The sequence below is a fragment of the Westerdykella ornata genome (assembly GCF_010094085.1).
Source record: "Westerdykella ornata strain CBS 379.55 unplaced genomic scaffold EI97scaffold_2, whole genome shotgun sequence".
Lineage (NCBI taxonomy): Eukaryota > Fungi > Ascomycota > Dothideomycetes > Pleosporales > Sporormiaceae > Westerdykella > Westerdykella ornata.
In genome coordinates, this window is record NW_022986852.1 from 775290 (window position 1) to 800289 (window position 25000).

Sequence of the window (25000 nt, forward strand, 5' to 3'; positions counted from 1 at the left end):
TGGACAAGGACCCGCAGATTGGGGATGCATGCTGCCACCACAGTCACTGTCGATTCAGTGACATCCCATATATATAGCTCGACTTCGTTGTCTGACATCCGGTCAGTCTTCACCTCCATGACAACGACATATGACTTACATGAGTCTCCAGAGCCAAGGTTGGGAAGATAGACACTCACATTGCACCCATGCTCATCGCGATCAGTATTCCAAGCTTCTCCTTTTTCCTCAGGAGAACACGATAGAGATATGTCCATGGTAGAGCGGCCAGGACGAAGTCCAGGACCGCGGAATATGCTGAACGCGAGAGTCAAATTAGTTGTTGCATTTTCGACGGCGCGGCAGAAATAACTGCGAAAAGCGAAGGAAAGAATATGAACAAACCTCCCATGCCAATCCAAATCTTGGTCCCCACCTTAGGAGCCCAACAAGTCCCCGGTATGGCTGGATCCCACGTCTTAGCCAGTGGTGCGCACTGTATCCAGGGGACGAGGGCGCTAATTATCGTCGTGATGTTCAGGGATATGATGATGAACCAGACGGAGCTTCTGGTCAAGCCGGTCGTGAGCCTCAGGAGAGCTACCGCAAATGCCGTCTTGCTCCACCCGATGGATATGAGAGTGAATGTCGCCCGGGAACTGATGAGGATTATGAACTTGGACAGGTCGTAGATCTTGAGATCCCAGCTATGCCGGCCCAGCCCGAATTCGATGACCAGAATTGTAGTCAGGATATCCGTGACGAGGATGGTGAGCTGTCGCCAGTCAGCCATATAAGCGTAGGAAAAGAGGACGGCTTACGAGGACTCACCAAAGCAGCCATTAATATCCAGTCATCCCACAAGAGGCGCCGGTTAGTGATGCGCTTGCAGTATAGACGGAGGCCTAGAAAGATTACAGCCAGGCCTGTTAGGACCCAGTGCACAGCGAGGAGGGCGGGGCCCCTGTCGTCATGAGGGAGCTGAGCTAGTTGCTCCGGGGTGAGCGGCGGAGTCGACATGCGCTCAGCCTATGTGGAGACGAATCCCCACTGTACTGTGTTAGAAAATGCAATGTCCTTTTCCCTAGGTTACTACTAGGAGGTCAAAACGGAGCGAAGTGGGCCCCAGAAATTGCGGGGATTCAGAGCAGGACGACAAGTCTTTATTTCCCCAGGTTTTTCAGGGCTAAAGCCGGGAACCTTGGAAGTTCTAGGGTTGGACACTGCAGGTGCCTACATACTTTTAGGTGCCTCATAAACTTTATGCAGTAGTCTAGGCAGTATAAGGAGCCGGCTACCGATAAAGTTTGTCTAGTACGCCAACCCATGTGAAACCCTGGAGTCGCACTGAGCCAGGCGGGCAGGCATTAGGGAGCACCCACATAAGTAATCCAGAGCACCCACATAAGGCCGCCAGAGGCCTAGAACAGGCGCCTATTGGCTAAATCTTAAGGTTTTACGAAGGCGTAAAGGAAGAGAGAAGAGAAAGCCTACACTGCCCGTTTTTATATAGAAAATCTGCGATATTTTTGCAGATTTAGGCTGCGCGTGTTTATATTATATAGAGTAACTTACGTTTTCTTTACAAGAAAATCTCCAAAAAGATGCCCTTAAAAGCTGCTGTTGTACCGCTGTTTGTAGATTTCTAGGTGCCTCTGGTGGCCTTATGTGGGTGCTTCGGATTACTTATGTGGGTGCTCCCTAACGTCTGCCGCCAGGCGAGCCTTACTCAGGGATTCCAGAATCTATCTAATAATGCGACGGGTCGCTTCCGCAGATCATTGCCGATCATTGCCCGGAAGCATTTCACCTGTAAGCGTGACATCTTGGAAACCGTCTTTCTCGAGTTTATCTCATGAATCAGACACTTTGCATATCCGAGCGTGGTTTGAGCCCGTGCGAAATACGAATACAGTCGCGAAGTACGGAATCGTAGAGGACGGTATCTGTTACCTAGACGAGACAGGCTTCATGATAGGTTTTGTTCAGGAGCGCCCAACGAAACAATCAGGGTTCGTCTCTTCTCCTGCATTCCGGCCTTTCCCCTTCAACAAGCTGACAAAGCTGCTGTTGCGTGGAGTCATCTTCCGCATAGCTCGACCAATAGGTCCCTGTCCCTGCTTGGATGCCTCCGTCTCCGGCTGCTTATGGCTTGGAGCGGCAGGAAATTTGATCATCGTCCCTAGCAGTTTATTCTCCTGGCGGTACTTGTACTCAAACTCCTGCAGAAGATTAGAACCAAACCATTGCTGACATTCGGAAACATACCCATAGACTATCCGCCGCTTCTTTGGTAGCACAAAGGTCTCGAAGCTGCAGAAAGATGTAGCATGCGGCCATTCTCTCCTCGTCCAACTTGTACCCACCTAGCAAGCCTTCGGGTTGAAAGTCAGGCTCCATGGACGCTCTCATAGCGTCAGTTCGCCATTGATCGAGCCTTGTCTGAAAGCGTCCAGCCCACCAGACCGCTGGCATATATTCTTTAACCTGTAACGATGCGGTTATGTTAGCAAATGAGCCGCCGTCATTATTTGGACTGAAGGGTCGTGGAGGGGTCACAAATGCTGAACCGGTACGCGCCTCCTTCTGTGCCAGAAGCGTCATCAGATCCTCATCAGTGGACTCTATTACACTCGAGTCAGGATCTGTAATGAAAGTCGAAGAATCCTCACGTTTTATGAGCTCCCCCGAGGCCTTTTGTGGCGTCTGTGGAAGCGCCTTTGAAGTATTGTCCAATGTTTCCGTTACAGTGTAGTCGTGCGGCAAGTCAACCTTGTCAACAACACTTTTTGGAGGAGTCTTATATTTTTCCGGAATGGGAGGCATGGGAGGAGGAGTCTCATGTCTAGGAAAATGGTGGAATGTAGAAGAACGAGGAATTCTCACCTCGCCTCTACTACCAACCAGACCCCTAGATACGAATGTTGAATTCATGCGAGAGTGAAGCGTCCTCCTCGAGTAACCACTATCCGTGCTCGACCGGGGGAAGGATGACAAACTTGTCGACTCGGTCGGAGTTGGGGTTGGCGGATTGACTGGACCCAGAAGTCGAGGCTGTGTAATACGGTTTGCATTGGAGGTTCGATATGCGATAGAAGATTGTGCCGGCTGTGTACTACCTGGAACACGCTTCACTGTTGCCGGCGTACCTCCTACGGTGTTTGATCGTTTCGCGGGGCTAGATGATGCCGTAGTAGTAGCAGCTTGCTTGCCTTTATGGCCAGGGCTGTTGTTTGAACTGGGGGACCGTCTCGGAGACTGTTTCTTTTGCGATACAAAGCCCTCTCGTATCGATTTATTGATTGGTCTCTGTGATGCAGATCCTCTCTCGGTTTGAGTTGTAGGAGTGTTCTCTTTTAATATTGACATGGGGTTACTTGGGTGTTGTACTAGATCAATGTTATTAGCAGCTCATACAAGGAAAAGTGGGGACTTGGGTATATGATTTCGAGAGCTGACTAGGCAGACGACAGAACAACATGTAGGATACTTACTTGCAGAAGGCGCAACAAATCTAGCTTTCATAGCAGATTTCCGAGGCATCATGAAAGACTGTCCCACTGGTATCGAGGTCTTCCGGAGATTCGGCGTGGTATATGACCTGGATGTGGTCGACAGAGCGGGCTTAGCTGACAGACCGGCAAATGCGGCCCCAGCAGCGATGTGCTTCTCTTGTTGTACGGTGTGCTGGGCCGATGTACACTGGCGGGGGCTCGCGAGTCGGCGAGGATTCCCTGGAGGTGGGCTTGGAGTTGGGATCTTCGTCGCCGAAACACGTACAGACGAGTCTCTGGAAGAGCTATGGCGGTCGGGCTCGGTCGAGGACATTTTAGAGGTGAAAGCTGCAGAATCGCTCACTGGAGGCCGCGGTATGTGGCTCACTGTGCGCGACCGTGGAAGTGGTTTGGGGGTCAATTCCGGGTCAGTGACTTGACTGTTGACGCGTTTGTTTGGTGAAAGACTCCCAAGCAACGGTTGGGAGGAGGAAACAAAAGGAGGAGATAACAGGCTTCGAGAGTCGTCGCCTTGCCTGTCGATATTCTGGTGAAGGGACGCGCTGTGCTGCTCTTCACCGCTGCGAGGACCCCTGCCCGCCGTGACCTTGCGCTGGCCCAAGGAATTGGAGATCAATGAGAAGCCATAGCTTAGTTTTCTGCGTATGTTGCTACCTCCTGCGTGGGGTTCACCGGGTTTGGGAGCCTGTTGTCCGGCGTGTTTGTCCTTACGGCCGGCCATGCCGGACGAACTGTCGTTGAGACGCTGAGAGAATTCCCAGTGTGCCCGCAACTGCTCGAACCGTTGTCTATCGGGATATGTCAGCATGTCGTGATCAATCGTATGTGTCTTGCAGATATGGTACTCACTTTTGGGTGGAAAGTTGGAGAGGGAGAGAAGGGGTGGATGGTTGTAAATAAACATGGAAGGCACCCGTTGGCAACCAGATAGGCAAGAGCGACAAACAACACCTACGCAGCTAGGCGCTCCCAGGAAATGAAATAGACAGTTATTGAAAGACATATGCCCTCTCCTTGGAAAAGATAAATTCATGTCATAGGGATATACAACGCCCAATCCGAATTGACTCCATAGCCAGCATATGCAGGTATCGAACTTGGACGACCGAGAGAGACGTACACACGCCTTACTCGGAGTCACTGTCGTCAATAATAAACCCACCCCTTGTAGTCCTGGTCGGAGCCCTACGAACGGTTGGCCCGGCATCTTCATCCTCATCGTCCACGTCCACCATAACCGAGTCCATGTCGCCTGCCGGAGTTATTTTCGACCCGTCCCTACCGCCATGGTTGTCTCCAGTGGGCGCATGTTGAGAAGACAATGGAGTATCGGAAGCCTCCTTTTCGCTACTCGTGTCCAACACATCCTCAGCCTCCTGGGATGTTGCTCTACTACTAATACTGACAACGTCGTTATCACTCGCACCCTCGTCATCGCTTTCATCCGTATCAAAAGGCCCTGCCCTGCGTTTCGGTGGTGTCTTGCGCCTCTTAGCACCGTTCTCTGCTTGTGCGTCGCCTTTCCTCTTTCGTGACGAAGCCGGTTCCGTACTGTCCAGCGCGAGCGATTGCTTGAATTGAGCCAATGTTCTTTCACGGAGCGCTTGCTCTCGCGCGAAGAACTCCTTGTCACGTTCTTCGTCGTCTTCGTCGTCCGAATCGTGGACGAATATAGTACTCTTTATCTTCCTCTGCTTCTCAAGCTCCTTTTGACGGCGTTGCTTGGCTCGGCGGTCCTTCTCTTCATCGTCCAACTCTCGAGGAGTTCCGGCCCGCCGCCTTCGCTTGAGTGTCTTCTTTCCCTCTGACTTCCGTAAGCTCAGTCGATCTGGAGCATACTCTCCCCTGTCTTCCTCCGAGTCATCGTCTATGCCATCCGAGTCGTCGTCAAATTCCGCCTTGCGGGTTGAGCGACGTGTCGCAGTAGTTTTGTAGCGAATGAAATCTTGCGCCGTCTTTCCATCTTCGTACACTGGAGGATCAAACTCGAACTTGCGAATCAGGTCGATGGCTTCCGATAGCTCTGCAGCTGTAAGGGAGGAAGGAATGACCCAGGTCGCGTCTGGGTCATCATCTGCGCCGAGCCGACTGAACCCAACAAGTGTCATCAATAGCCTTAGCTTGTTGTCTTTGAACATCGCTTTCTGACGGTCTTCGTTATCCGCCTTGACCACTGCACAAGTCAGCATTTGCCTCGCATGTGAGAGAAGACAGCCAGGTAAACTCACGGATTGAGGGCGGCTTGACAGTTTCCGCCTCCTGCTCCCCTTCCCTCACGTCTGACGGGTCTGCCTCTCCTCCCTCAAGTGCCGCAGCCGCTGCTTGCTTCCGCGCCTCTTCCATTGCTTCCCAAGCTTTTCGCTCTTCCAATGCCGAAGACAGTACATCTCGAACCCACTGAATCGCATCCGACTTATTCTGATTGACCAACACGCCAACGGCTACACCGATCTGTTCCGGTTTCTCCATCCCAGGCTTGACCTCCACTTCTGCTGGGGCACGTGGGGCTCGAGTTGGCATCACCCTGTCGTATCCATGCTCCAGGAAGAAGAGCGTGGCCGGGATCTTGCTGAACAGCATCTCAACGATGAGCTCCGGCCTGTCCTGGACGCGTTTGACAACGGTTCGGAAGAAGTGTCGTATGAATTCTTCCCATTCTTTGAAATTTGCGGCTTCACTATCCAGTCCTTCGGGGCCCTTGATCATTTTGTAAAAAATCTGGAGGATGTCCACCCTGTACAGCAGAACTCCAAGCTCCATCTTGAACGTGACGCGATAGAAAAATCGGTGTGCACGTTTCAGTTGTTCCGTGTCGAGGTCCCTGTAGTATCTCAGAAAGGAGATGAATGTATTGACACTGCTCTGGTTGACAAACTTTGCCGCGAAGCGGGCAAAATCAAATTTTCTCTCGGAGGTGGTCCGTTGCGCGGCCGCGATGTCCTCCGTCTCCGACACGTGTGCCTTTCCGCCGTCGTCGACACCCTGTGCCTGGGCTTGCTTCTTACGAATCTTGCGCGCCCGCCTCCTGGAGCGTACCTGCAGATCCACATTCTGTTTGGCGTACCGTTCGAGCATCCGCAGGAAGACATGCGAGAGTTCCGTGCAGGCGTCTAAGTAACCGAAGCCTTGGTGTTTGTAATCTCGCAGGATATGAACGATTCGGTCATGCGTCGATTCTTCATAGAATATGCGGTTCTGTATGTTCTCCGCAATCTCTTGATCCTCTTCCAGTGCCGACTCCGACATCTCCTGAACTGTCAGGAGGATCTGTGTAAAGCACTTCATACCGGCGTTGAGATCTTGCCATGCCTTTTCATCCTGGCTTCGTTGCATGTACCTGTTGAGAAGGATGAAGGTCTCCTGGTTCATGACCTCGGCGACAAGACCATAGCTCTCATCCTCGGCGGTGAGCACCTCCGCGCTTCTTGGGTCCGCTGCCCTCTCCTTGATCATGCGCCGCCTTGCGCATTCAGCTCGCAGAAACCAGGACACGAGATAGAAGTATTGGCGGGAATGCCGCGTCTCCACCCGTTCGGCCTCTCGCTCGATAGCCTTTCTAAGATGCATGAAAAGCGGATTGAAGGAGGAATCCAGGAATTCTTCCACAAAATCCGTCAGATGTTTCCGCGCGGAAGAGGTAAGGGCCACCGGGAGATCGAATTCATCCCTTTCGTGATCATTGTCCTTCTTCCGTCCGCGCCACTTTGGCTTATTCCACTTCTTCGTCGTATCCATCTTCTGCATAGTCCTCTGAGTCTTTCCGAGGAAGTCCTGCCCCGAGAGGGTGGACACTTTGTCATCGTCCCGCTTTACCCAGACCATGGTTCCGAATCTGTTATGTCTCGTAGGCGCATGTCGAGCATATCCGGCGAGCATAGATTTCTCTTTCTGTATCAGATTCTTCAGCTCGTCCGTGTTCTTGGAGGTGAGATCCTTCTCAGTCATGAAAAGCTTTTCAACCTCGACACCCTTGAGCAAATAGAAAAGTATCTCGAGAATGGCCACATCTTGCTCCACAAAGTCTTCTCCAATGTTTGAGGCTACGGTTAGGAGAACCTGGAATATATCTTGTTCATGGAACGTGTCAATCGTGGTTGACCTTGAAATCTCGGCCTCGTCAATATCGGTAGGGACATTGTTCGGTGGCGACAGCATGGCAATGTTGCGAATGAAGTACAATGCAATGCGGATGATGCCTTCATCCCTTGGAGATCGCTCGCGCAAAGGGACGGTCATGGAAGGAAGGGCAATGCGAACCGCGGTTTGGAGAATGCGAGCTCGGTCGAATTGAAGGATCGCACGCTTATAACCAATCTGCGCCAGCTGCAGGTAAGGTCCATGTCGATAGTGATCGGCTGTTGCTTGGTCGGGATCAATTTCGAAGGGCCAGGTTAGATGTACAAGAAGTTCCACTGCTTTCGTCAGTCCGATAGCATACAAACATGAAATCCAGTCTCTACATACAGCAAGCAAGCGCGATCTTGTACTTGAGCTTGTCATGTATCAACTTCTCAGACACCTTCGCCAGGATCTCCAGCAAATCTCCCTTGACGAGATTCGCCTCTGCCATGGAGCGGGCGACATCGTGGCGGTTTAGCTTTGCGTCCACAAACTTCAGCCATCTTCGAAGATCCTTCAAACAGAGTAGGGCGTCGTCTCCCAGCGCATATGTTCCGTCATCACCAGTACCACCTAGCTATGCGGGTGTTAGCGCATACGCGGTTCTTAGAATTGAGTCTTTTACTTACAGCAGTGATGAGACTGTAAACATGTGCTCGGACTTCCGGATCCACCACTGGATCCTTCGCCCACTCGTCCAGCGTCGTTTGGTGGGCCATTGTGTTGTTGACTTTGGCATCGCCAGCAGCCGACAACTTCCCTCAGCAGACGCGTTCGCGACTTCTCACCACGCGTTAAGTGGTTGGCCCAAGCGCCCAGAACCAGAACGGCGCATGTCCGCCAAGAACGGCCCTCACGTCATCCATGTGAACCTCGGTTTCCCGCGGTCTTCAATGTCCGGCTAGCACCGAGCGGACCCGCCGCCAGAGACGTTCAAGCTTCACATGGCAACACAGCTCAAACTTCTTCGCTCGTCAAATGTCCTTTATCTTTGCAGTTGAGTTTGCGAATTGGTCGCCATGTTCTTCCTTGCCGCCTCGAGACAAGCTGTGCGCTGCGCTGCGAGGCAGCAATGCCGGAATTTCAGCAGCACGCCCGCTGCGAGGGCGGCCGCGGCCGAGGTGAAGAAGTTGGGCGTTATCGGTGCAGGACAGATGGTAAGGGAATACTCTCCCGGGACTTCAAGAGGAATTGCGAATTGACACGGATACAGGGCCTAGGCATAGCACTCGTTGCCGCGCAGAAAGCCCAATTGCCCGTCAAGCTCATCGACAACTCGCAGGCCTCGCTCGATAAAGGCCTCAAATTCGCAGACAAGTTGCTGGCAAAGGATGTCAGCAAGCAGAGGCTCACACAGGAGGAGGCGGATGCGACGAGGGCACGTCTTACGCCCGGGACTTCTTTGGAGGACCTCTCGGACGTCGACTTCGTCATCGAGGCGGTACCTGTACGTCTACACTTTCACTCCCCTCTCCATGTCTGTATAAAAGAAATTAACGCGACCTTCCAGGAAATACCCGACCTCAAAGCCCAAATCTTCTCCCAGCTCGCCAAAATCTGCCCCTCGCACGCCATCCTTGCGACAAACACGTCCTCCATCAGCATCACCCGCATCGCCGCCTCCACCACCACCGACCCCAACGACCTCTCCGCCTCCTCGCGCGTCGTCTCCACCCACTTCATGAACCCAGTGCCCGTCCAGAAGGGCGTGGAAATCATTACGGGCTTGCAGACTTCCCCGGAGACGCTGGCCACGGCTATCGAACTGTGCAAGCGCATGGGCAAGATCCCTTCGACGTCGGCGGACTCTCCTGGGTTCTTGGCGAATCGGATTTTGATGCCGTACATCAACGAGGCGATTATCTGTCTGGAGACGGGCGTAGGGACCAAGGAGGATATCGACAGCATCATGAAGAATGGGACGAATGTGCCCATGGGGCCGCTGCAGCTGGCGGATTTCATCGGTATTGATACATGCTTGGCTATTATGAAGGTGCTGTATGAGGACACGGGGGATAGCAAGTATAGACCTGCGGTGTTGCTAAGGAAGATGGTGGATGCGGGCTGGCTGGGGAAGAAGAGCGGCAAGGGCTTTTATGATTATACGTCGTAGACATGTAACGGTATTCTGCGTAGGAACATTAGAAGATCACTTCTGCGTGTCAGAAGTTTGAAATGTCTATTGGATGCCTACTTACTCTGAGCATCCTCAGCAGTATGTAATTATGTTCATTACTAACCAGATCCGGAGCCCTTGACAGGCGACTCTAAGCACAGGCCGTCATTCAGGTCGTTACCGTTCGGTTTGCCGTCCCATTGACTTGCACCTTCTCGGCTTTCATCTTGGCCTTCTCCGCTTCCGACTTCATCGACTTGGGCGCATGCACGTCCATGGGGTTGATCTCCGTCTTCAACTCCCTCGTCCGCTTCTGCTTCGGCTCGGGGGCCTTTTCGTTCTCCTGAACGTAGAATTTTCGCAGAAGGAGAATGGCTTCCTCCCGGAAGATGCCTCCATGGACAGGGTAAGGCTTGTCGACGCTGGGACTGGAGGGGATTAGCAGTGTCCCGTGACCATCCCCCGTTCCCAAGGAAAGGAAGAGAAAATAAAAACGAAGAAATGGAAAGACGTACTCGGAGTGAATATTCAGCACACCGCCCGTGCCCCCAAACCTCTCGTTCCAGCACCCGAAATACACCTTGCGGATGCCATACTGCCTCAACATGCTCGCACACATGACGCACGGCTCCACGGTGACGTACAGATCCGTCTCCTTGAGGATCGAAATGGGATGCTTGGACAGGATGCCGGCCAGCGCCACGAATTCCGCATGACGGGTCCCGTTGAGCGTGCGGTTGGTTTCATTCATGCCGCGGCCGATGATGACACCGTCGTGGACAAAGACGCAGCCGACGGGCGTTTCGTCACTGACGAGGGCGAGCTCGGCCTACATGGAAGTGAGTGACAAGAACGATTATCACTTTGCGGGGAGAAGAGTGAGAAATTACCATTTTGATGGCTTCGCGCATGAAACCCTCGTGCACCTTGCGCTCCTCGTCGTCCATGTCCACGCTTGGCGATGCGGGTGCAGGTGGTTGGTGAGACGCTAGGCTGGTTTCGGATTGCAGGGTGAATAGCCTCTTCAGGACCTGGGGAGTGGTGTAGTTGAGCGCAGCGAGGGCTACGGAGCACAAGGCCCATTTGAAGACCGTGGAAGGAAGAGAAGAAGACATGGCTTCCACATAGCGGTTTCCCTTTTCTCTTCTCCTGCTTTCCTGCTTTCCAGGTCGGTGTAGAGCGAGTGACGACGGGAAGGTGCGGTGTGGGGGTGCGAACTGAGAAGGAGCGCAGAATGAGCGTCTGGAAAGAGCGATGTATGGTGGATGTTGAGATGTTGCAAACAACGTCTGAATAAAATCTCAAACGGAAGTCGCGCACTCTCGAGGTCTCTCCAGGTTCCGGCCAATGGGTGCTTCTCCAAGCACTATGACCCAAAGCGGTAAGACCCAAGCTCCAGGGTTCGGGGCTGGCTGCCGGGCGCAACTACGCAACGTGGACCGACTTCAAACATGCAGACTCCGTTGCTCACAACAAAAGATTTCGAAAAGTTGCGGCCCTGCTACGCCACAAGCTATTGAGAGCAACGTTCCCGCCTTTCAGCAATCGAAGACACATTGCCGGTTCTATTGAGTCCTTTGACCACCCGCCGTTCCAAACACCTCATTCCGAGCTTCCGCCGCTAGGGCTGAGCTTCTGACCGCGCGTCGTTCGCCGCCGTTGAAGGTCGAAGCCTAGAGACGAACAACCGCATTTTGCTTTCAGGATACCCACCTCCTATACGGATATTGTAGCTCTGGGGAGCTGTTGAGCCATCATGACGTTCGCTGAGGAGCTCAAGTCGAGGAATTTCAGTGAGTTGTTCCTTGGTGAAGACGGTGTTTGGAGATGGCTAACCGGAGGATTTTGCGCAGGCATCTACGGTCAATGGTTCGTTGCCCTTTCTGTTCTTAACACTACTTGTCATCTTTCAGCTTCCGCTGTGGTATTGTGAAGTCGAGCTACGGAAATGCGCATGCCGCGATGTGCTTGCAGAGACGAGGATATTGTGCGACACCGCCTCGACTACACCTTGCGCCAGAGCCAAAACACACACACGCAGATATCGAATATACTAACAGTTACAGGATGGGCGTCATCTGCATTTTCATATGTTTCGCCGTCGGCCTCTCCACCATCATCACCAACCTGCTAAGCTGGCTCCTGCTCTTCTCCATCATATGTTTGTACGTAGCCGCACTTGCCCCCTGCTCAGCTCCCCATCATCCGGCCTTCTAACATCCAACAGAATCTGCGCCCCCATTATCCTGTTCGTCGAGGTGCCGTTCCTGCTCCGCATCTGCCCGACCTCTGCGAAGTTCGACGCCTTCATCCGCCGCTTTAGCTCCAACTACATGCGCGCGGCCATCTACGGCGTCATGAGTGCGATACAGTGGATTAGCATCTCGGTCCATTCATCGGCGCTGATTGCGGCGGCCGTGACGCTGTTCCTTGCGGCCGTGTGCTATCTGCTGGCCGGTGTGAAGGGGCAGGCGTTCCAAGGGAGCAAGGCGTTGGGTGGTCAGGGTGTGGCGCAGATGATCATATAAGTTGGAGGCAGACGCTAGCGAGATGGGAAGGAGGAGGAGGACGTCAACAGTGTACTACGGCTCCAGACTCCGAGAAGGGAGTGGGACGACGCGGAGAGATTGCAGGCATCAATTGAAAGAAGGACATCTTAGGCAGGAGAGGCAGGGCCGCAGAAAGGAGAGAAGTGTATCTCCTTGACGCAACAGGCAATAACGGATTGTTTCTTTTTGGGCGTTGTCGTTGGAGAACAATGTTCCATTTCTTTGTACGATCAGGCTCTTTGGACTCTGTATGAAGATTACGAAGCGCAAGTAAGCGATTTGGTATAACAGGAAGAAGATGTCATGCTCTCTCGACCGCCGTGAATGGGCTCCGTCCCATCTCCACGGAAAACGAGACAGAAGAGATCGGCAGCGCACCGTGACGACGGCGGGGCGACTGTTGGCATGCATCCATGCACACACTCAGCTCCATGGCGGGCTAGACTGCGGGCCAGGAACGAGCAAACTGTGAGATGGTCACGCAGGGCGCGGGGAAAGGCTAGTGGCGGCGGGGATCTGATCTTCTGTATTATTTATTGATACGCCAGTTTCTCGCCATGCGGCTGCGGTTGAGGGGTTTAACATTCAGTCCATGTTGGGGTTTCTTTTTTCTGTGAATCTGGTATCGAGGGGGATGAGGCCTGGTGTTTGAGGTTCGCGAATGCTTTATGATAGCACAAGATGCATGCTGTGAATAACAGTAGTTAGAGCTCTTGATCTATTCGGGCTAGCGCCAAAAGGCGGGGCCTGTCACCAGCTGCGGTACATCAACAGTCTCTGTAATAAATAGTAGATCTATGGTAGGTTCTATTCACCTCCGAGGGCTTGCGGTACACAGTAAATGGCAACACATCGTCTAGTCGTAATAAACGGTATCCGAGTGCCCTGATTTGCCCACTGGTTGTCATGGGTTCCGCTTGCCAAACGACTATATACTGAGTTTTAGCCTCAAGCTTGCATCACTGCGGGTCCACCGTCCACCCTCCGTACATAACCTGCCACTCTCCCCCGGACACTCTCTGCAAACAACTCACAGCTGCTTCCTGGACTCCTCGTGCTCTTCCTGCAAACGCCATTGACTCATTTACACCATTCTGGTGAGTGTTCCTGCCCCCGTTCCCCTTCGCCTGTTTTCCGTATGGCTTCGCTTTGCGCTCATTTCTTGATTGGCCCGCCATCATCCACCGCCTCCTGATAGCGGCCGCCGCTTTGCGAGGCCTGCGCTGTCCCAAAGCTTCCTTGCTTGTTTCTCCTTTTCCCCAGCCATTTGAGCAGACCGCTCCATTCTCAATTGCTCATACACGCTCTGCTTTGTCCTCTCACTGACCTCCGCCAGCTCTTCCCCTACTCAGCACTTCTTTTATCAATCCACTTCTTAGCGTACGCATTGAACAACTTCAAACAACCCATAACTACACTATGGCTACCCCAACGATACCCCCGCGTCCCTCACGCTCCCAGAACAAATCCCCGAGCGGCACCGCCAACATGGACGTGCCCAAGATCCCTCCACGACCCGCCAAGCGCAGCGTCGACCGCTCCATCTCGCCCCATCGAGACACCTTCGCCCGCTCGCCCTTGAACGATCCGACCTATCTCCACAATCAGGATAGCAGGGGCAGCCGTCTCAGCGTCGAACTGCCTCCTAGACCCCCGAGTGTGACTCTCCCGGAGCTGGGCCAGGAAGGGCTGGAATATGCCAGCCTGGAGGACCTCAGTAGGACTCTGTCCAAGGACGAGGCCTCTGCACCACCCCAGCAGACGAAGAACATTGCTGGAGATCTTCCGCTCCATGCCCCAAAGGCGTCGGTGCCGAGCTCGACTGCGAAGAGCAGGATTCAGACCGTCACCCGCACCGACTCGAGTCAGGCTGCCGCCGCTGGCATCGGCAAGCTGGCTCCAGACGAGGGTCCCGAGGGCACACGCTCCGGCTCCTCGGCCGGGAATCGCTCTCGACCAGCCTCCGTCTACAGAGGCGACGAGCACGAGGAGCACGGCATTCCCGAAATCGGCGTTCAGGTTCCCATGTATCCAAACGCGGGAGACGTCCAGGCTCCGACGCCATCGCCCTACCAACAGGCTGGTTCGAGTGGAGTCGGTCCCTCCAACAAGGGAGGTCTGCCCGCTGGCCGCCACCACGGACGCACCAAGAGCGGTCGTGAGATCTTCTATGGCCCTCCGGGTAGCTACGGTCTCCATGGCCATGGTGTCATTCCGAACGATGAGTTCGAGCAGCAGTGGTATGCGAAGCATCCAGAGGAGTTGAAACTTGAGCAGCAGGGCGAGTATGGGAGGCATATTCGGCAGGATCGCAAGGAGTATCATTGGGTTACGGATGATCTGGATAAGCTGGTGCATTCTTCAGCTGCTACGGGAGCCGGCCTTGGTATGGTTATGAAACACACGCCTGGGAGCCCAGATGCTAATCTCATTGCAGGTACCTCGAGAGAGGCCATTGGCACTCCCGACGAGCAGATCGGATACCTGGCCAGCGAGGAGTTTGCGTCGCGTATAACGTCCCCCAAGCCTCCGTCGGGTCGTCCTGGCTCAATTACCGCCCAGGGCGGAGTCCATGGGGAATCTTCACTTCGGAATGAAGCTCAATCCCCGGAACAGGCTAATGAGGAGCAAGCTGAGGTTGAGGATACAGGGGTTATTCATATCGATCCGCCCTCGCATCCTAGTAGCAGAATCCACGGCGGAGGATACGACCCGCCTACCGAAGATCTGGGTCCTCACGGGGGCAACACGCAGGAAGAAGGTGGTTTGATCACCGAGCGCGGCTATGGAGTTCCCATCCTCGCGTCGGATGAGGTTCAAAAGCACCCCGAGGTTGTCTATCGTCAACCCGCCGTGAGCCCTGAGCTTGAGCGCCGTGCTAGTGGCGAGTTCTCCCTCAACGAGCCGGACGGTCGACACTATGTGACCAAGCCTCGCCAGCAGAGCAGGAGCTCGAGTCGTGGCGCCAGCAACAAACTCACTAGGATCGCGAGCCCTTCGGAGCAGTACGATCGCTCCGGTACTCCCTTGGAGCCTATGATAGAGTACGAGCCACTCTTTCCTGAGGATGATGAGGCAGACAAGAAACCGAAGCCGGCTGGGGACAAGGTGAAGCGTCCCGAGAGTGCTCGCCACCACTTCCCCAGTCAGGATGTGTGGGAGGATGCTCCTAGCAGTCTGCAGCTCGAGACGACCGTTGAGACCCCGCAAGTGCCCGAGGAACCCAACGACGAGCGGACCGACCAGGATGCTGGAACAGCCTTCGAGGATACCAAGGCGGAAGAACGTCGCAAGGATCAGGAGCCTCCGGAGGAGGAGAAGTCTTTCCTCCCTGACTACACGAAGCGCTTGGCTAACAAGCACCTGAACAAAGAGCACTTGGGTGGTAGCCGTCCCAACATGCAGCAACGCTTCCCTAGCCACGATGTCTGGGAGGATGCTCCCGACTATGGACAGCTCGTCACCACCGTCAGCACTCCCCAGACCGATGACAACAACGAGTACGCGGATAACTCTCCAGTCGTGGACAAGCCATCCCCCTTCGCGGCCGCCAAACCTACCGTACCCGCCCGGCCTGAAGCAAAAGAAAGCTCACCTACAGAGAAGAAGGCTGCGCCTGTCATTCCCGAACGCCCGAAACCCTCGGTCCCTGCTCGCCCAACTAAGCCCGTAACCAAATCCTCGGAGAAGCTCGCCACCCTCGAGTCTCAGGGCGCAGAATCCGCCGCTCAGCCCAAACCTAAGCCTCAAGTCCCCGCGCGTCCCACAGGCTCCAAGATTGCCGCCCTTCAAGCCGGCTTCCTCAAAGACCTAAACAACAAACTCGGTCTGGGTCCTCAGGCGCCAAAGCCTAAGGAACCGGAGCCGGAGAAGGAGGAAGAGCAGGAGGCAGCTAAGCCGCTGCAGGATGCAAGGAAAGGAAGGGCGAAGGGTCCTCAGAGGAGGAAGCCGGCGAGGTCACCGTCTGCGGCTGCCGAGGGTACGGCCGCTGCTGCGAAGGCAGAGATTATCAAGTTGGATACCTCGAGTATTACGACTGTTTGGACGATTGAGGAGGATGGGAAGGTGGATGTTCCGGCTGCGAGGATGGCGGAGAGCATTCAGGCTGCTCTGAAGGGAACGGGGAAGGCGGAGAAGCCTGAGGGTGCGCGGGAGGAGGAGGAAGAGAAGGGAGAGGAACCCGAGGCTGGAGAGAAAGAGGCAAAGCCAGAGGAAGAGCCCGAAACGAAACCCGGCCTCCTCGCCGGAGCCACCAAGGCTGTTACCGACACCATCAAGTCCGCCGTCACCGGCACTGCTTCGTCTTCCGATGATCAGCCTATCAACACCCCCGAGTCCTCTGACGCAGAGCCAAAGGCGCAAGAGGAGACTGGCAATAGGGAAGGGCTTACCCCTAAGCAGTATGCGGCTGCTACGCAGGGCCCGACACCGGGGAAGATGCACCGTGCGACGCCCGCGCCAGGGGAGGTGCCTACAAGTGAGCCGGTGGATATGGCGTTGATGGAGGAGGGCAAGGATGCGGAGCGGGCGGAACTGGGCTTGTAGGTAGGATGATGTGAGGAGGAAATGGAAATGGAAATGGAAATTCGGGAATGGGCTTGAGGGTGAGAAAGCGACTTGATCGAGGAGGGAAGAGAAAGGACTGGGAGGCGTTTGCATTGTCCGGTAATTGCCACTGCTTAGATTTTCGCTTTGCGAATCGCGTACGGGAATGGACTGATGTTTGACGTTTGATTTTATTTGAATTGTGATGTTGCCAGGCTATGCATGCTCTTAGAGCTCCCTTGTGCGTCTATGTACATGGATGCCCTTCTCCGTGTCATTCGAATGATACTTAGATGCCCCAGACAGTGCCGTTCGTCCCTCAGTCACTCGGTCACTCCTTCTTCCCTTCCGCCCGCGGACTCAACTCCGCGGTGATGTTGTTGGGATCCTTCCACGCGAGCGAGATGTACTTTGTATGGCTGCCCCGGGCGAAGACTTCGTCCTGGGCATTGCGGAATTGGATCGAGGTGAAGGCTAGGGTTTTGCCGACTAGAGACATTGGTCATCAGTCATCAGTCATAAGTAAGTAAGGGTTATATCGGAATCCGGTAACATCAACACTTCCCTAACGAGGACTCGCGAATTTTAGACTAAAAGAATTGAAGGAGAGAGAGGAGAGCGAAACGAGAGCGTCATACGCACACTTGTCGCAGGTTACCTCTGCGCGGACGAGGTCGCCGACCTTGCCGCCCGAGGAGAGGTAGGTTACGTTGAGGTCGGTGGAGACGCCCGTGGCGAAGAGGCCGCGCGAGGCGACGGCTAGGGAGCCGCCGAGGTCGACTGTGTGGAGAGTGTTAGAAGTAATCTACATTTCTGTACCACAAACTCTCTATAAATATGTGTGTAGATGACCATATGTGGAGATTAAGGGGGGAGAGAAAAGAGGAGTGGAATGGTACAAGGCAAGGAAGTAATAGGTAGAAAAAATGGACGCACCCATGCTGGCTATGGTACCGCCGTGAAGTATGTTCAGACGATTCGTGTGCTCCTTTTTGATTTCGAGCTCGAAGGATACGCGCCCGGGGACGGCGTTGGTGACGCGGAGCTATGGAAGTAGAGGAGTTAGATGAACGGCTTTTCTAGATTTTTGGCTTCGATTGGATTTTTGGTTTCATAAAGGAAGAAGAAAGATTAGAGGACATACACCATCGAGCAATCTATCCAGAATTCAATATCAGCTTTTTCGTTTTTACCTATGCCTCATGGTAGATTTGTTGTAGTACCTGGGTTCCAGCCCGGAAGATGCTCGGAATGATTCCCAGACCTGCCAGATCGTTATTTCCTCTTCTCTCTAAAACTTGACCAGAAGTCCAAAACTTACAGATCTCACAAACTTCAGTGCCGACATGTTTTTTTATGGTCACATTCTTCGTTGAACCGTCGTCGCCTTAGTCTCCCCGATGCCTCGGCAATGGTAACCCCGCCAAGTTACGGTTCCTCGCTTACACTTGCAGCAATGGAGCAACCCTGTCCGGTCCTTGCGTATCGATTGTGGACGTCTGATGGAACGACAACTGAGAGTTGCAGACTCGCAAGCTTCTAACTCACATTCTCCCCGAGCTTTGAGGCATAAGGACCTCAAGCCCAGGCACTCCTAACATGATAAACAGGTGACAAAGGATCCTCCCACAGACCCTACATCTAAATCAAGATGTCGGCGTCGTCGTCACAGGCACTGGAGTACCTGGAGCTGCTGCCCAGACAAACGCATACGAAGCTGTATGAGCAACCGTCGACTGTGTTGGCCGTCTTCCGGTGCATGTTGCCGCATCTAGGTATGTTCATACTCTATACAGGGTTTTGCGGTGATCTGACACCTTCCTAGCCAAGTCTATTGTCATGGCTATGCTGTACATGCCTTCACCATTTCCCGCCGCTGACCTAGACGCCTGGTTCAGGCCGGAAGCAAAGAAGTACGGCTATTATATCCCTTCATTCGTCTATAGCTGTACTAATGTTCGCAAAGGGAAAAGGAAAAAGCCCTCTCCGTCCTCGACCAACTCCACATCATCGTCCACAGAGTCGACGCCTCGCGCCAAGTCTCCTACGAACTCTACAAAGGCTTTCAACGCTCGCTGCGGCATGCGCTCGAAGGAAGCGGAACACACGGCTCTTTTGGAGTCCCGGCCTCGCAGCCCGATCCGAATAAAGTGGATGTAGCGTTCCTGGACGACTATGCGAGGAAGCAGTGGGAGAATATCTTGTTCTACATGGTGGGGAGTACGGTGGGACTTGCGACCAGTGGGGCTTTGGGACAGGATGTCGGCACGGGGACGAAGCAGTTGTTGAAGATGGGGGATTTCGTGAAGGTGGTGAATGGGAGGGTGAACATTACGCAGGCCGGGTTTTCATTTGTGCTGCAGGATACGAACGCGCAGGTGTGGAGTCTGTTGATTGTCTATTTGAGGAATGCGGCGGCCGTGAGTATTCCATTTTCTCCGTAATATAATACTTTGGATGAGAACTGACCTCCGTCCAGCTCGGAATGTCTGAAACAGACGTCCTGTCTTTCCTCTTCATGCTTGGCTCGCTCGAACTCGGCCAGGACTACACCACCTCCACGCTCTCCCCCACCCAACTCAAACTCCTCGAAGACCTCTCACAATTCGGCATCATCTACCGCTCCTCCGACGACGCGCCCACCTTCTACCCGACCCGCCTAGCCACCACGCTCACCTCGGACGCCAGCGCCCTCTCCGCCTCGCAATCCCTCTCAACCTCGCTCGCGACAACCCACACCGACACTACTGCAAAAGGCTTCATCATCATCGAAACAAACTACCGCCTCTACGCCTACACCTCCTCCCTCCTCCAAATCGCCGTCCTCTCCCTCTTCACCAAACTCACCACCCGCCACCCCAACCTCGTCTCGGGCAAACTCACAAAGGAATCCATCACGCGCGCCGTCAGCCTCGGCATCTCTTCCGCCCAAATCATCTCGTACCTCACCGCCCACGCCCACCCGCAGATGCAGAAACAGCAACCCTTCCTGCCACCCACGGTCATGGACCAGATCCGCCTGTGGGAGTACGAGGGCGAGAGGATGGAGATCAGCACGGGGTATTTGATCAAGGAGTTTGCGACCGAGGGCGAGTACAGGGATGTGGCGGGGTATGCGGAGAGTTTGGGCGTCTTGGTGTGGAGGAATGATTCCAAGAGGGTCTTTTTTGTGGATCGGATTGAGCAGGTTTCGGCGTATTTGAGTAGGAAGAATAGGGCCGGTTAGAGAGATGGCGAGAATTGATTGATTGGAGGAGAGATGAGGGATGCGCATGGTTCTGGCGTTAAGAGCGGGATTTGGAATTGTGGTTCTGCAAAAGCTTGTTTTGATATATACCATATAGAGCGAGGATATCTCATCTTAAATCCAGCGTGAACTCTACATTCCGCAAAAGATGTAAAATCATATACTTTGGTATCATTAGATAAATCCGACTATCCGCTAGAGCTATACCAAGAGACCTAATCCTTTATCAATATACATTGGATCCCGTACTTTGCCGTGCCTCAGAAAACGACATCTTACTCGAAGGCCTATTTCCTCTCAAGGCCCTCAAAACATGACCCCTTTACCCTTAGACCCCCTCAACCGGCTCCTCTGGCCCCTCGTCCTCCACCTCCTCAATCGGCACCAGCACCTCCTCGACCCGATCCAAATCCTCCTCATCATCAACCACCATGGCGTGGCCCTCCTCCTCCCCAGCACCACCACCATCCACCACCAACTGCTGCAGCTGCGCCTCTCCACCCCCAGCCTTCAACGCCTCCACCTTCGCCTTCGTCATCTCATACACATATTTCCCCAGATGCTCTACCCCTTCCATAACAGCCGCCTGCGCCCCTTCTTCCAGCTGTTGAGAAACCCCTCGTTGCGTCTGACCGTACATTTCGCCCGTGACGAGCTCGAGCTTATCCGGTTTCTGGAGGAGAAGGTCGAATGCAGGTTTGAGCTCAAAGCAGGATTCAAACACGGAGCGGCGGCCGAGGATATACAATCCCAGACGAGCGCGGGACAGCGCGACGGTGAGGCGGCGCACGTCGCGCAGGTAGCCGATGGAGCGGGTCCGGACGAGGGAGAGGATGATGTCTACAGACCTGTTAGCAAGTTTCGCTCTCAAAGGCACCGTTGTCAGAGAGATGGACAATGAACGTACAATCATTCTGCTCTCCCTGATACTTATCCACCGTCGCCACAATCCTCGGCAGACCAAACAGCCTATTGCCCTTGCACCGATGACTGAGGACGTCCTTGATCAGCGCCCTCTGTCCCGCATACGTCGTCAAGATCGAGATTCGTTGCGCCGGATACCCCAGCAAGCGCATGTACATGAAGATGGCGACGGCGTATTCGGCCTCGCCGAGGTTCTGGAGGAAGTGCGGTGTAGGCTCCATTTCGCCCTTGCCCTTGTAGTCGGGCACGTTGATGAATTGGTACTCGTGCAGGAATCCCGGGTTCGCGAGTTGGAATTCGCGGGCTGTCTCGACGATAGGGAGGTTGCCCAGCTTGGGGTATCGCCATTTGTAAAGCGATGCGATGGAGGGGCGAGCACGACCTTGTTGGTCGAGCATGATGGTGGGCACGCCGAGGCGGACGAGGCGGAGGAAGAGGGATTGCCCGAGGTTCGCATACTGTCTGAAGGCTAGATTCTGAATCACGGGTGAGTTCTGCAGATGATCTCCAACCAGGACGACGCGCTGGAGCGGCAGCTCGCCGCTCTGGGGGTTCTGGAGGGCCAGAGGGATGAAGTTCTCAATCTCCGTGATCTGGGCTGCCTCTTCCATGATCACGTTGTTATAGTGGAAACCCAGAGATGCAATCTCCTGCCTCCGCATGGCAGCGTGCGTCGATGTCATCGCGATGATGCGCGCTTCCTTGATGAGGAGATAGTTCGCTTTATCTCGCCCACTACGCAAAATCTCAAAGGGACGGATGTCCTCGAGCTCAGCGAAGATCTTCTCCACATGGCGGTAGCAGCCTCTTGCGATGTCCAGTATCTCTTCTCGTGAAGCACTTGCTGGAAACAGAGGCTGCGGCGCATTGGAGAAGTACTGTTTAAAGGGGAACTCCTCAATAATCTGATCGACGCTCGACTCTGGGTCCTGGGCACTTTCCCAGTATTGCGTCCACGCAGGTTTCACATACACCAGATTGAAGTAATCTGCTGTTTCGCACGAGCTACCGTGATGCCCAGGCGCACCAAAGTTCTTCGCGAGGCGATCAACTTCGGCCAAGTAGTATGTGCCTCTCTCCAGGAAAGACTCTACGCGGCCATACTTGCTGTAGCTTGCTTCCGTCTCCAGCTCCTCTTCGCCGTGGCCTAAGCGCAGGAGGTGGCGCTCATCGATGTCGAGCGCCACAATCTTCTGGAAGAGCTGGTTGAGCGCCTGATTGCTGTGTGCAACCAGCAGTGTCCGCTGGTCCGGGAAGTTGTGGTATATATTGGATATAATTTGGGTCGCAACGTCCGTCTTTCCGGTACCCGGCGGGCCGACCACCACAGTGAGGCCAGGTTGTGTTCCTGAAGTAATCGCTTCAATCTGAGCAGGGGTGAACCTGACTGCATTCAGCTTGGGTGCATCTGCAGGGTAGGGCCCGGTATTTGGGGGCTTGTATGTCGATACATGCAGAGACTCATGCAGAGGTTGTGCAACCTCAACCTGATCGCGACGCCGCTTTTTCGATGGTCGTACAGGAGCGGACTCCGGCTCAGCTGTGGGGAACTCCACAACGTATGGGGGCCCAAAGGATGATTCCGCGCTTTCGTGCGGTTCAAGAGATTTGCCGGGAAAGGATTCGATCAGGTGCTGCCAGTCAAGGAAGGTATCGCGGAAATCAATCCGACGCAGACGGTTGGCGAGTCGAGTGTACGATGCCGAAGTTGGGTCGCCGTAGCCCAAGAAGACCTCCTGAAGCCAGGACGGCGCTGGTATGTCCGAAAGGGTGAGACGTCTGATGGATTCCAAAATAGGTTTGAAGTTGTTCTCACGTCCTCGTCGGCGCACGATCAAGTTGATGTTGTCGTAGATGTCCATCCTGCCTTGCTTGACACGGTTCATGTCTTCGTGGTATTGTCTGGCATCTAGGTTGAGCATCAGCCGACGTTGGCGTGCTCGGGGTGCTCCGTCCATTTGAGCCTGGTCTCGAAGCGGTTTCCCATTCTCATCCAGGACGGCCACGACTTCTGCACATCTGAGATACTTCAGACCCAGTTGCTGACCGGTGTTCTGTTCATCTTGATGCCCATTACGCATAGGCACGTCCTGCTGCCCTTCCAGAGCAAGTAAGAAGACCACATCGTCCGGTTTCAGAGACTCCCATTCCCGCCGCACAGGATATTGCAGGCGGCTCACGTCCAGGATCACCTCTGCTCGAACATAAGCGGGATGCTCCTCGCCCACCCGCGAAGGAGCTACGTCCAGAATGGCAGGCCGAGAGATCGGAATGGACATCCTTGAGAAGCCGCCAAACTTGGTGTCGACGCCTAAACCCCGCGGTTGCACACGCTTCGCAACATCCTCCAAGTCCTTTCGGATACCGTAGAAGGACTCGCATCTGTACAGAATGAAGGACCTCCATAAGAAGTCACCCATGGTCAGATATTGGAGGTTAAGCTTTGGTATTGCCAGCGGCCTCGATCCATCATACGATTCGTTCCGTAAGAAGGTGGGCTCATATAATATGTGCTCTGTCGGCAGAACCGCCATTTCCCGTACAATGTCCTTGAAAGTAGGTCTGTGTTCAACGACTGAGAGCAACGTCTCCGTAAAGAAGGATCGATCTTGTACCAAGAAAGACGACTTGGGATACTCGGTTCTCAGGCCAAACAAGGAGCATAGCCGTATAAGCTCCTCATCTCCTAGTGATCGTAGATGTCCCTCAAGCTCTTCCCTGTTCCCTATGCTACCGTAGTTTGCCAGAGCCAAAAGTTGCAGCTTCTCCGGGAAGTTGGCGTAGCCTATCCTCTGTAGCTTCGCTAGCGCATCATAATGCTCTTGATCGTATTCCAGCTTGGACAGCTGCCTTCCCGTCTGGTCCTCGATGGGGAAATAGGTGAAGTGGCTGAGGAGGTTGAACAGATCCCTGAACAGCCCGTTTGCGTCGTCTGTATACATTGGTGAAAGTCGGATGGCGGCGAGCAGATTGAGGTCCTTCAGGAAGGCATTGACATATCGTCTTGTTGGCAACTGGCTCTGTAAATCTGAAAGAAGCTCGAGAAACCGTTCACAATATGCCAGGTTATCCTTTATCTCTTCCCTAGTCTGACTGTTATAAAGCCGGTTGATGAAATCCTGTATCAGACTGTGCAGCCACGAGCGCTCAAACCGTAGGCGAGCCTGCAGTGCTTCGTCCCCTGACTCGAATCTCCGTGACGCCGCCCGCCATGCCTTGCGCAGCATAGGATTCTTCTCAAAGAGACCTTCCCGCACCGCTTCCGAATGGAGGTTCTGCCATATTGATATTGAGACCAAGGGCGCACACTCTTTGCGAACAAGACCGCTATCTAGCGACTGGAATGCGCCGATGATGAACGACAGGAGTTGTGTGCGAATCTTCGTAGGTTGCGACGGATCGACAGTCATGGAGAGGATACGGCGGAAGAAAGCGGAGAACTCGGCGGGCTTAGTTGCAAAGTGTTCTACAAACATGTTAGCATACATGGGTCGCCACCAGCAGCTCATTTCTAGCTCTTACCCCAAGACGGAAGATTCTCCCTCCTCTTTACATTGACCATAAGCGCCAGCAGGAGATGGTGGTAATTTGACGAGTCCTCCGTGAATCCAGGCCATAAGTACCTCTCCAGTAATTGCAGATTCTCCAACACTAGCAGTGACGGGTACGCGAATTGGACCTGCTCTAGTTCGTCCCATAGCTCTTGCTTGACCACCTCTGGTCTTACTTTGGGTGCCTTCGTAGTATTCAGCCAGTGTTTCCTCGCGACCTGCGCAAAATGATTCTCTCCTTGGAGATCGGCGACGGTAGGACGGGCGTGTACGGTCGTTAACTGTGATCCGGAGTCGCTACTTTGGCCAACCAAGACCCCATTCGCATTCACTTCCGCCATTTCCAACCAAGCTTAGCGCTATACTTCGAATATCGCAGGAAACTGATCCCAACTGGCGGAATGCGCACTCATTGTTTTCGCATGTTGTCGCATGTATGAACACGCCAAGAAAAA

General features: G+C 54.0%; 10 protein-coding genes across 10 annotated transcripts; 4 read left to right on the plus strand and 6 right to left on the minus strand.

Annotated features, from left to right (window-relative positions):
• Positions 1-211: 211 nt before the first annotated feature.
• EI97DRAFT_429900 (uncharacterized protein) lies at positions 212-1174 on the minus strand (the record flags this gene model as incomplete). The annotated part of the gene is made up of 2 exons (XM_033797549.1): positions 811-1174; positions 212-754 (listed from the first exon to the last, which is right to left on the minus strand). Coding segments are annotated over exons 1-2 (628 nt in total), but the record flags the coding sequence as incomplete, so codon positions are not given.
• A 597-nt stretch (positions 1175-1771) lies between these two features.
• On the minus strand, positions 1772-4448 carry EI97DRAFT_112322 (uncharacterized protein). Its single transcript, XM_033792981.1, has 4 exons — positions 4344-4448; positions 3474-4282; positions 2248-3368; positions 1772-2201 (listed from the first exon to the last, which is right to left on the minus strand). Exons 2-4 carry the CDS (start codon positions 4213-4215, stop codon positions 1965-1967), a joined length of 2100 nt encoding a protein of 699 aa, XP_033657681.1. The 5' UTR covers positions 4216-4282; positions 4344-4448; the 3' UTR covers positions 1772-1964.
• Positions 4449-4621: 173 nt separating this feature from the next.
• EI97DRAFT_447723 (topoisomerase 1-associated factor 1) lies at positions 4622-8332 on the minus strand (the record flags this gene model as incomplete). The annotated part of the gene is made up of 4 exons (XM_033800114.1): positions 4622-5667; positions 5723-7906; positions 7959-8190; positions 8243-8332. The coding sequence occupies 4 exons, from the start codon at positions 8330-8332 to the stop codon at positions 4622-4624; spliced, it is 3552 nt and encodes a 1183-aa protein (XP_033657682.1).
• A 182-nt stretch (positions 8333-8514) lies between these two features.
• EI97DRAFT_429902 (uncharacterized protein) lies at positions 8515-9804 on the plus strand. Its single transcript, XM_033797550.1, has 3 exons — positions 8515-8770; positions 8827-9060; positions 9124-9804. The coding sequence occupies exons 1-3, from the start codon at positions 8633-8635 to the stop codon at positions 9724-9726; spliced, it is 975 nt and encodes a 324-aa protein (XP_033657683.1). The 5' UTR covers positions 8515-8632; the 3' UTR covers positions 9727-9804.
• A 94-nt stretch (positions 9805-9898) lies between these two features.
• Positions 9899-10676, minus strand: EI97DRAFT_368925 (cytidine deaminase-like protein; the record flags this gene model as incomplete). Its single annotated transcript, XM_033795158.1, has 3 exons — positions 9899-10157; positions 10245-10558; positions 10620-10676. The coding sequence occupies 3 exons, from the start codon at positions 10674-10676 to the stop codon at positions 9899-9901; spliced, it is 630 nt and encodes a 209-aa protein (XP_033657684.1).
• A 1120-nt stretch (positions 10677-11796) lies between these two features.
• Positions 11797-12257, plus strand: EI97DRAFT_369776 (uncharacterized protein; the record flags this gene model as incomplete). Its single annotated transcript, XM_033795204.1, has 2 exons — positions 11797-11894; positions 11957-12257. 2 exons carry the CDS (start codon positions 11797-11799, stop codon positions 12255-12257), a joined length of 399 nt encoding a protein of 132 aa, XP_033657685.1.
• Positions 12258-13248: 991 nt separating this feature from the next.
• On the plus strand, positions 13249-17012 carry EI97DRAFT_429906 (uncharacterized protein). The gene is made up of 3 exons (XM_033797551.1): positions 13249-13375; positions 13615-14664; positions 14716-17012. The coding sequence occupies exons 2-3, from the start codon at positions 13698-13700 to the stop codon at positions 16821-16823; spliced, it is 3075 nt and encodes a 1024-aa protein (XP_033657686.1). The 5' UTR covers positions 13249-13375; positions 13615-13697; the 3' UTR covers positions 16824-17012.
• Positions 17003-18196, minus strand: EI97DRAFT_429907 (acyl-coenzyme A thioesteras-like protein 13). The gene is made up of 6 exons (XM_033797552.1): positions 18145-18196; positions 18047-18087; positions 17968-17980; positions 17760-17868; positions 17466-17603; positions 17003-17312 (listed from the first exon to the last, which is right to left on the minus strand). The coding sequence occupies exons 1-6, from the start codon at positions 18169-18171 to the stop codon at positions 17155-17157; spliced, it is 486 nt and encodes a 161-aa protein (XP_033657687.1). The 5' UTR covers positions 18172-18196; the 3' UTR covers positions 17003-17154.
• Positions 18197-18275: 79 nt separating this feature from the next.
• EI97DRAFT_411155 (RNA polymerase II transcription factor B subunit 2) lies at positions 18276-20287 on the plus strand. Its single transcript, XM_033796716.1, has 4 exons — positions 18276-18598; positions 18649-18736; positions 18790-19243; positions 19303-20287. The coding sequence occupies exons 1-4, from the start codon at positions 18475-18477 to the stop codon at positions 20047-20049; spliced, it is 1413 nt and encodes a 470-aa protein (XP_033657688.1). The 5' UTR covers positions 18276-18474; the 3' UTR covers positions 20050-20287.
• EI97DRAFT_464166 (P-loop containing nucleoside triphosphate hydrolase protein) lies at positions 20218-24984 on the minus strand. The gene is made up of 3 exons (XM_033801403.1): positions 24517-24984; positions 20978-24460; positions 20218-20910 (listed from the first exon to the last, which is right to left on the minus strand). The coding sequence occupies exons 1-3, from the start codon at positions 24884-24886 to the stop codon at positions 20399-20401; spliced, it is 4365 nt and encodes a 1454-aa protein (XP_033657689.1). The 5' UTR covers positions 24887-24984; the 3' UTR covers positions 20218-20398.
• Between the last annotated feature and the right edge of the window lie 16 nt (positions 24985-25000).

Bases quoted from the DNA above. Each gene is read 5' to 3' on its own strand.
- EI97DRAFT_112322 (XM_033792981.1), bottom strand. From the start codon at position 4,215: ATGGCCGGCCGTAAGGACAAACACGCCGGACAACAGGCTCCCAAACCC. The intron at 3,369-3,473 runs GTAAGTATCCTA...ACATTGATCTAG, and splicing joins ATTTGTTGCGCCTTCTGCAA to TACAACACCCAAGTAACCCC. The intron at 2,202-2,247 runs GTATGTTTCCGA...AATCTTCTGCAG, and splicing joins AAGCGGCGGATAGTCTATGG to GAGTTTGAGTACAAGTACCG.
- EI97DRAFT_429902 (XM_033797550.1), top strand. From the start codon at position 8,633: ATGTTCTTCCTTGCCGCCTCGAGACAAGCTGTGCGCTGCGCTGCGAGG. The intron at 8,771-8,826 runs GTAAGGGAATAC...ACACGGATACAG, and splicing joins TTATCGGTGCAGGACAGATG to GGCCTAGGCATAGCACTCGT. The intron at 9,061-9,123 runs GTACGTCTACAC...GCGACCTTCCAG, and splicing joins TCGTCATCGAGGCGGTACCT to GAAATACCCGACCTCAAAGC.
- EI97DRAFT_429906 (XM_033797551.1), top strand. From the start codon at position 13,698: ATGGCTACCCCAACGATACCCCCGCGTCCCTCACGCTCCCAGAACAAA. The intron at 14,665-14,715 runs GTATGGTTATGA...ATCTCATTGCAG, and splicing joins TGCTACGGGAGCCGGCCTTG to GTACCTCGAGAGAGGCCATT.
- EI97DRAFT_429907 (XM_033797552.1), bottom strand. From the start codon at position 18,171: ATGTCGGCACTGAAGTTTGTGAGATCT. The intron at 17,604-17,759 runs GTGCGTCCATTT...CTCTCCACACAG, and splicing joins CGGTACCATAGCCAGCATGG to TCGACCTCGGCGGCTCCCTA. The intron at 17,313-17,465 runs GTGCGTATGACG...CAATGTCTCTAG, and splicing joins AGAGGTAACCTGCGACAAGT to TCGGCAAAACCCTAGCCTTC.
- EI97DRAFT_411155 (XM_033796716.1), top strand. From the start codon at position 18,475: ATGTCGGCGTCGTCGTCACAGGCACTGGAGTACCTGGAGCTGCTGCCC. The intron at 18,599-18,648 runs GTATGTTCATAC...ACACCTTCCTAG, and splicing joins GTGCATGTTGCCGCATCTAG to CCAAGTCTATTGTCATGGCT. The intron at 19,244-19,302 runs GTGAGTATTCCA...ACCTCCGTCCAG, and splicing joins ATTTGAGGAATGCGGCGGCC to CTCGGAATGTCTGAAACAGA.
- EI97DRAFT_464166 (XM_033801403.1), bottom strand. From the start codon at position 24,886: ATGGCGGAAGTGAATGCGAATGGGGTCTTGGTTGGCCAAAGTAGCGAC. The intron at 24,461-24,516 runs GTAAGAGCTAGA...ACATGTTTGTAG, and splicing joins GGAGAATCTTCCGTCTTGGG to AACACTTTGCAACTAAGCCC. The intron at 20,911-20,977 runs GTACGTTCATTG...ACAGGTCTGTAG, and splicing joins TCAGGGAGAGCAGAATGATT to ACATCATCCTCTCCCTCGTC.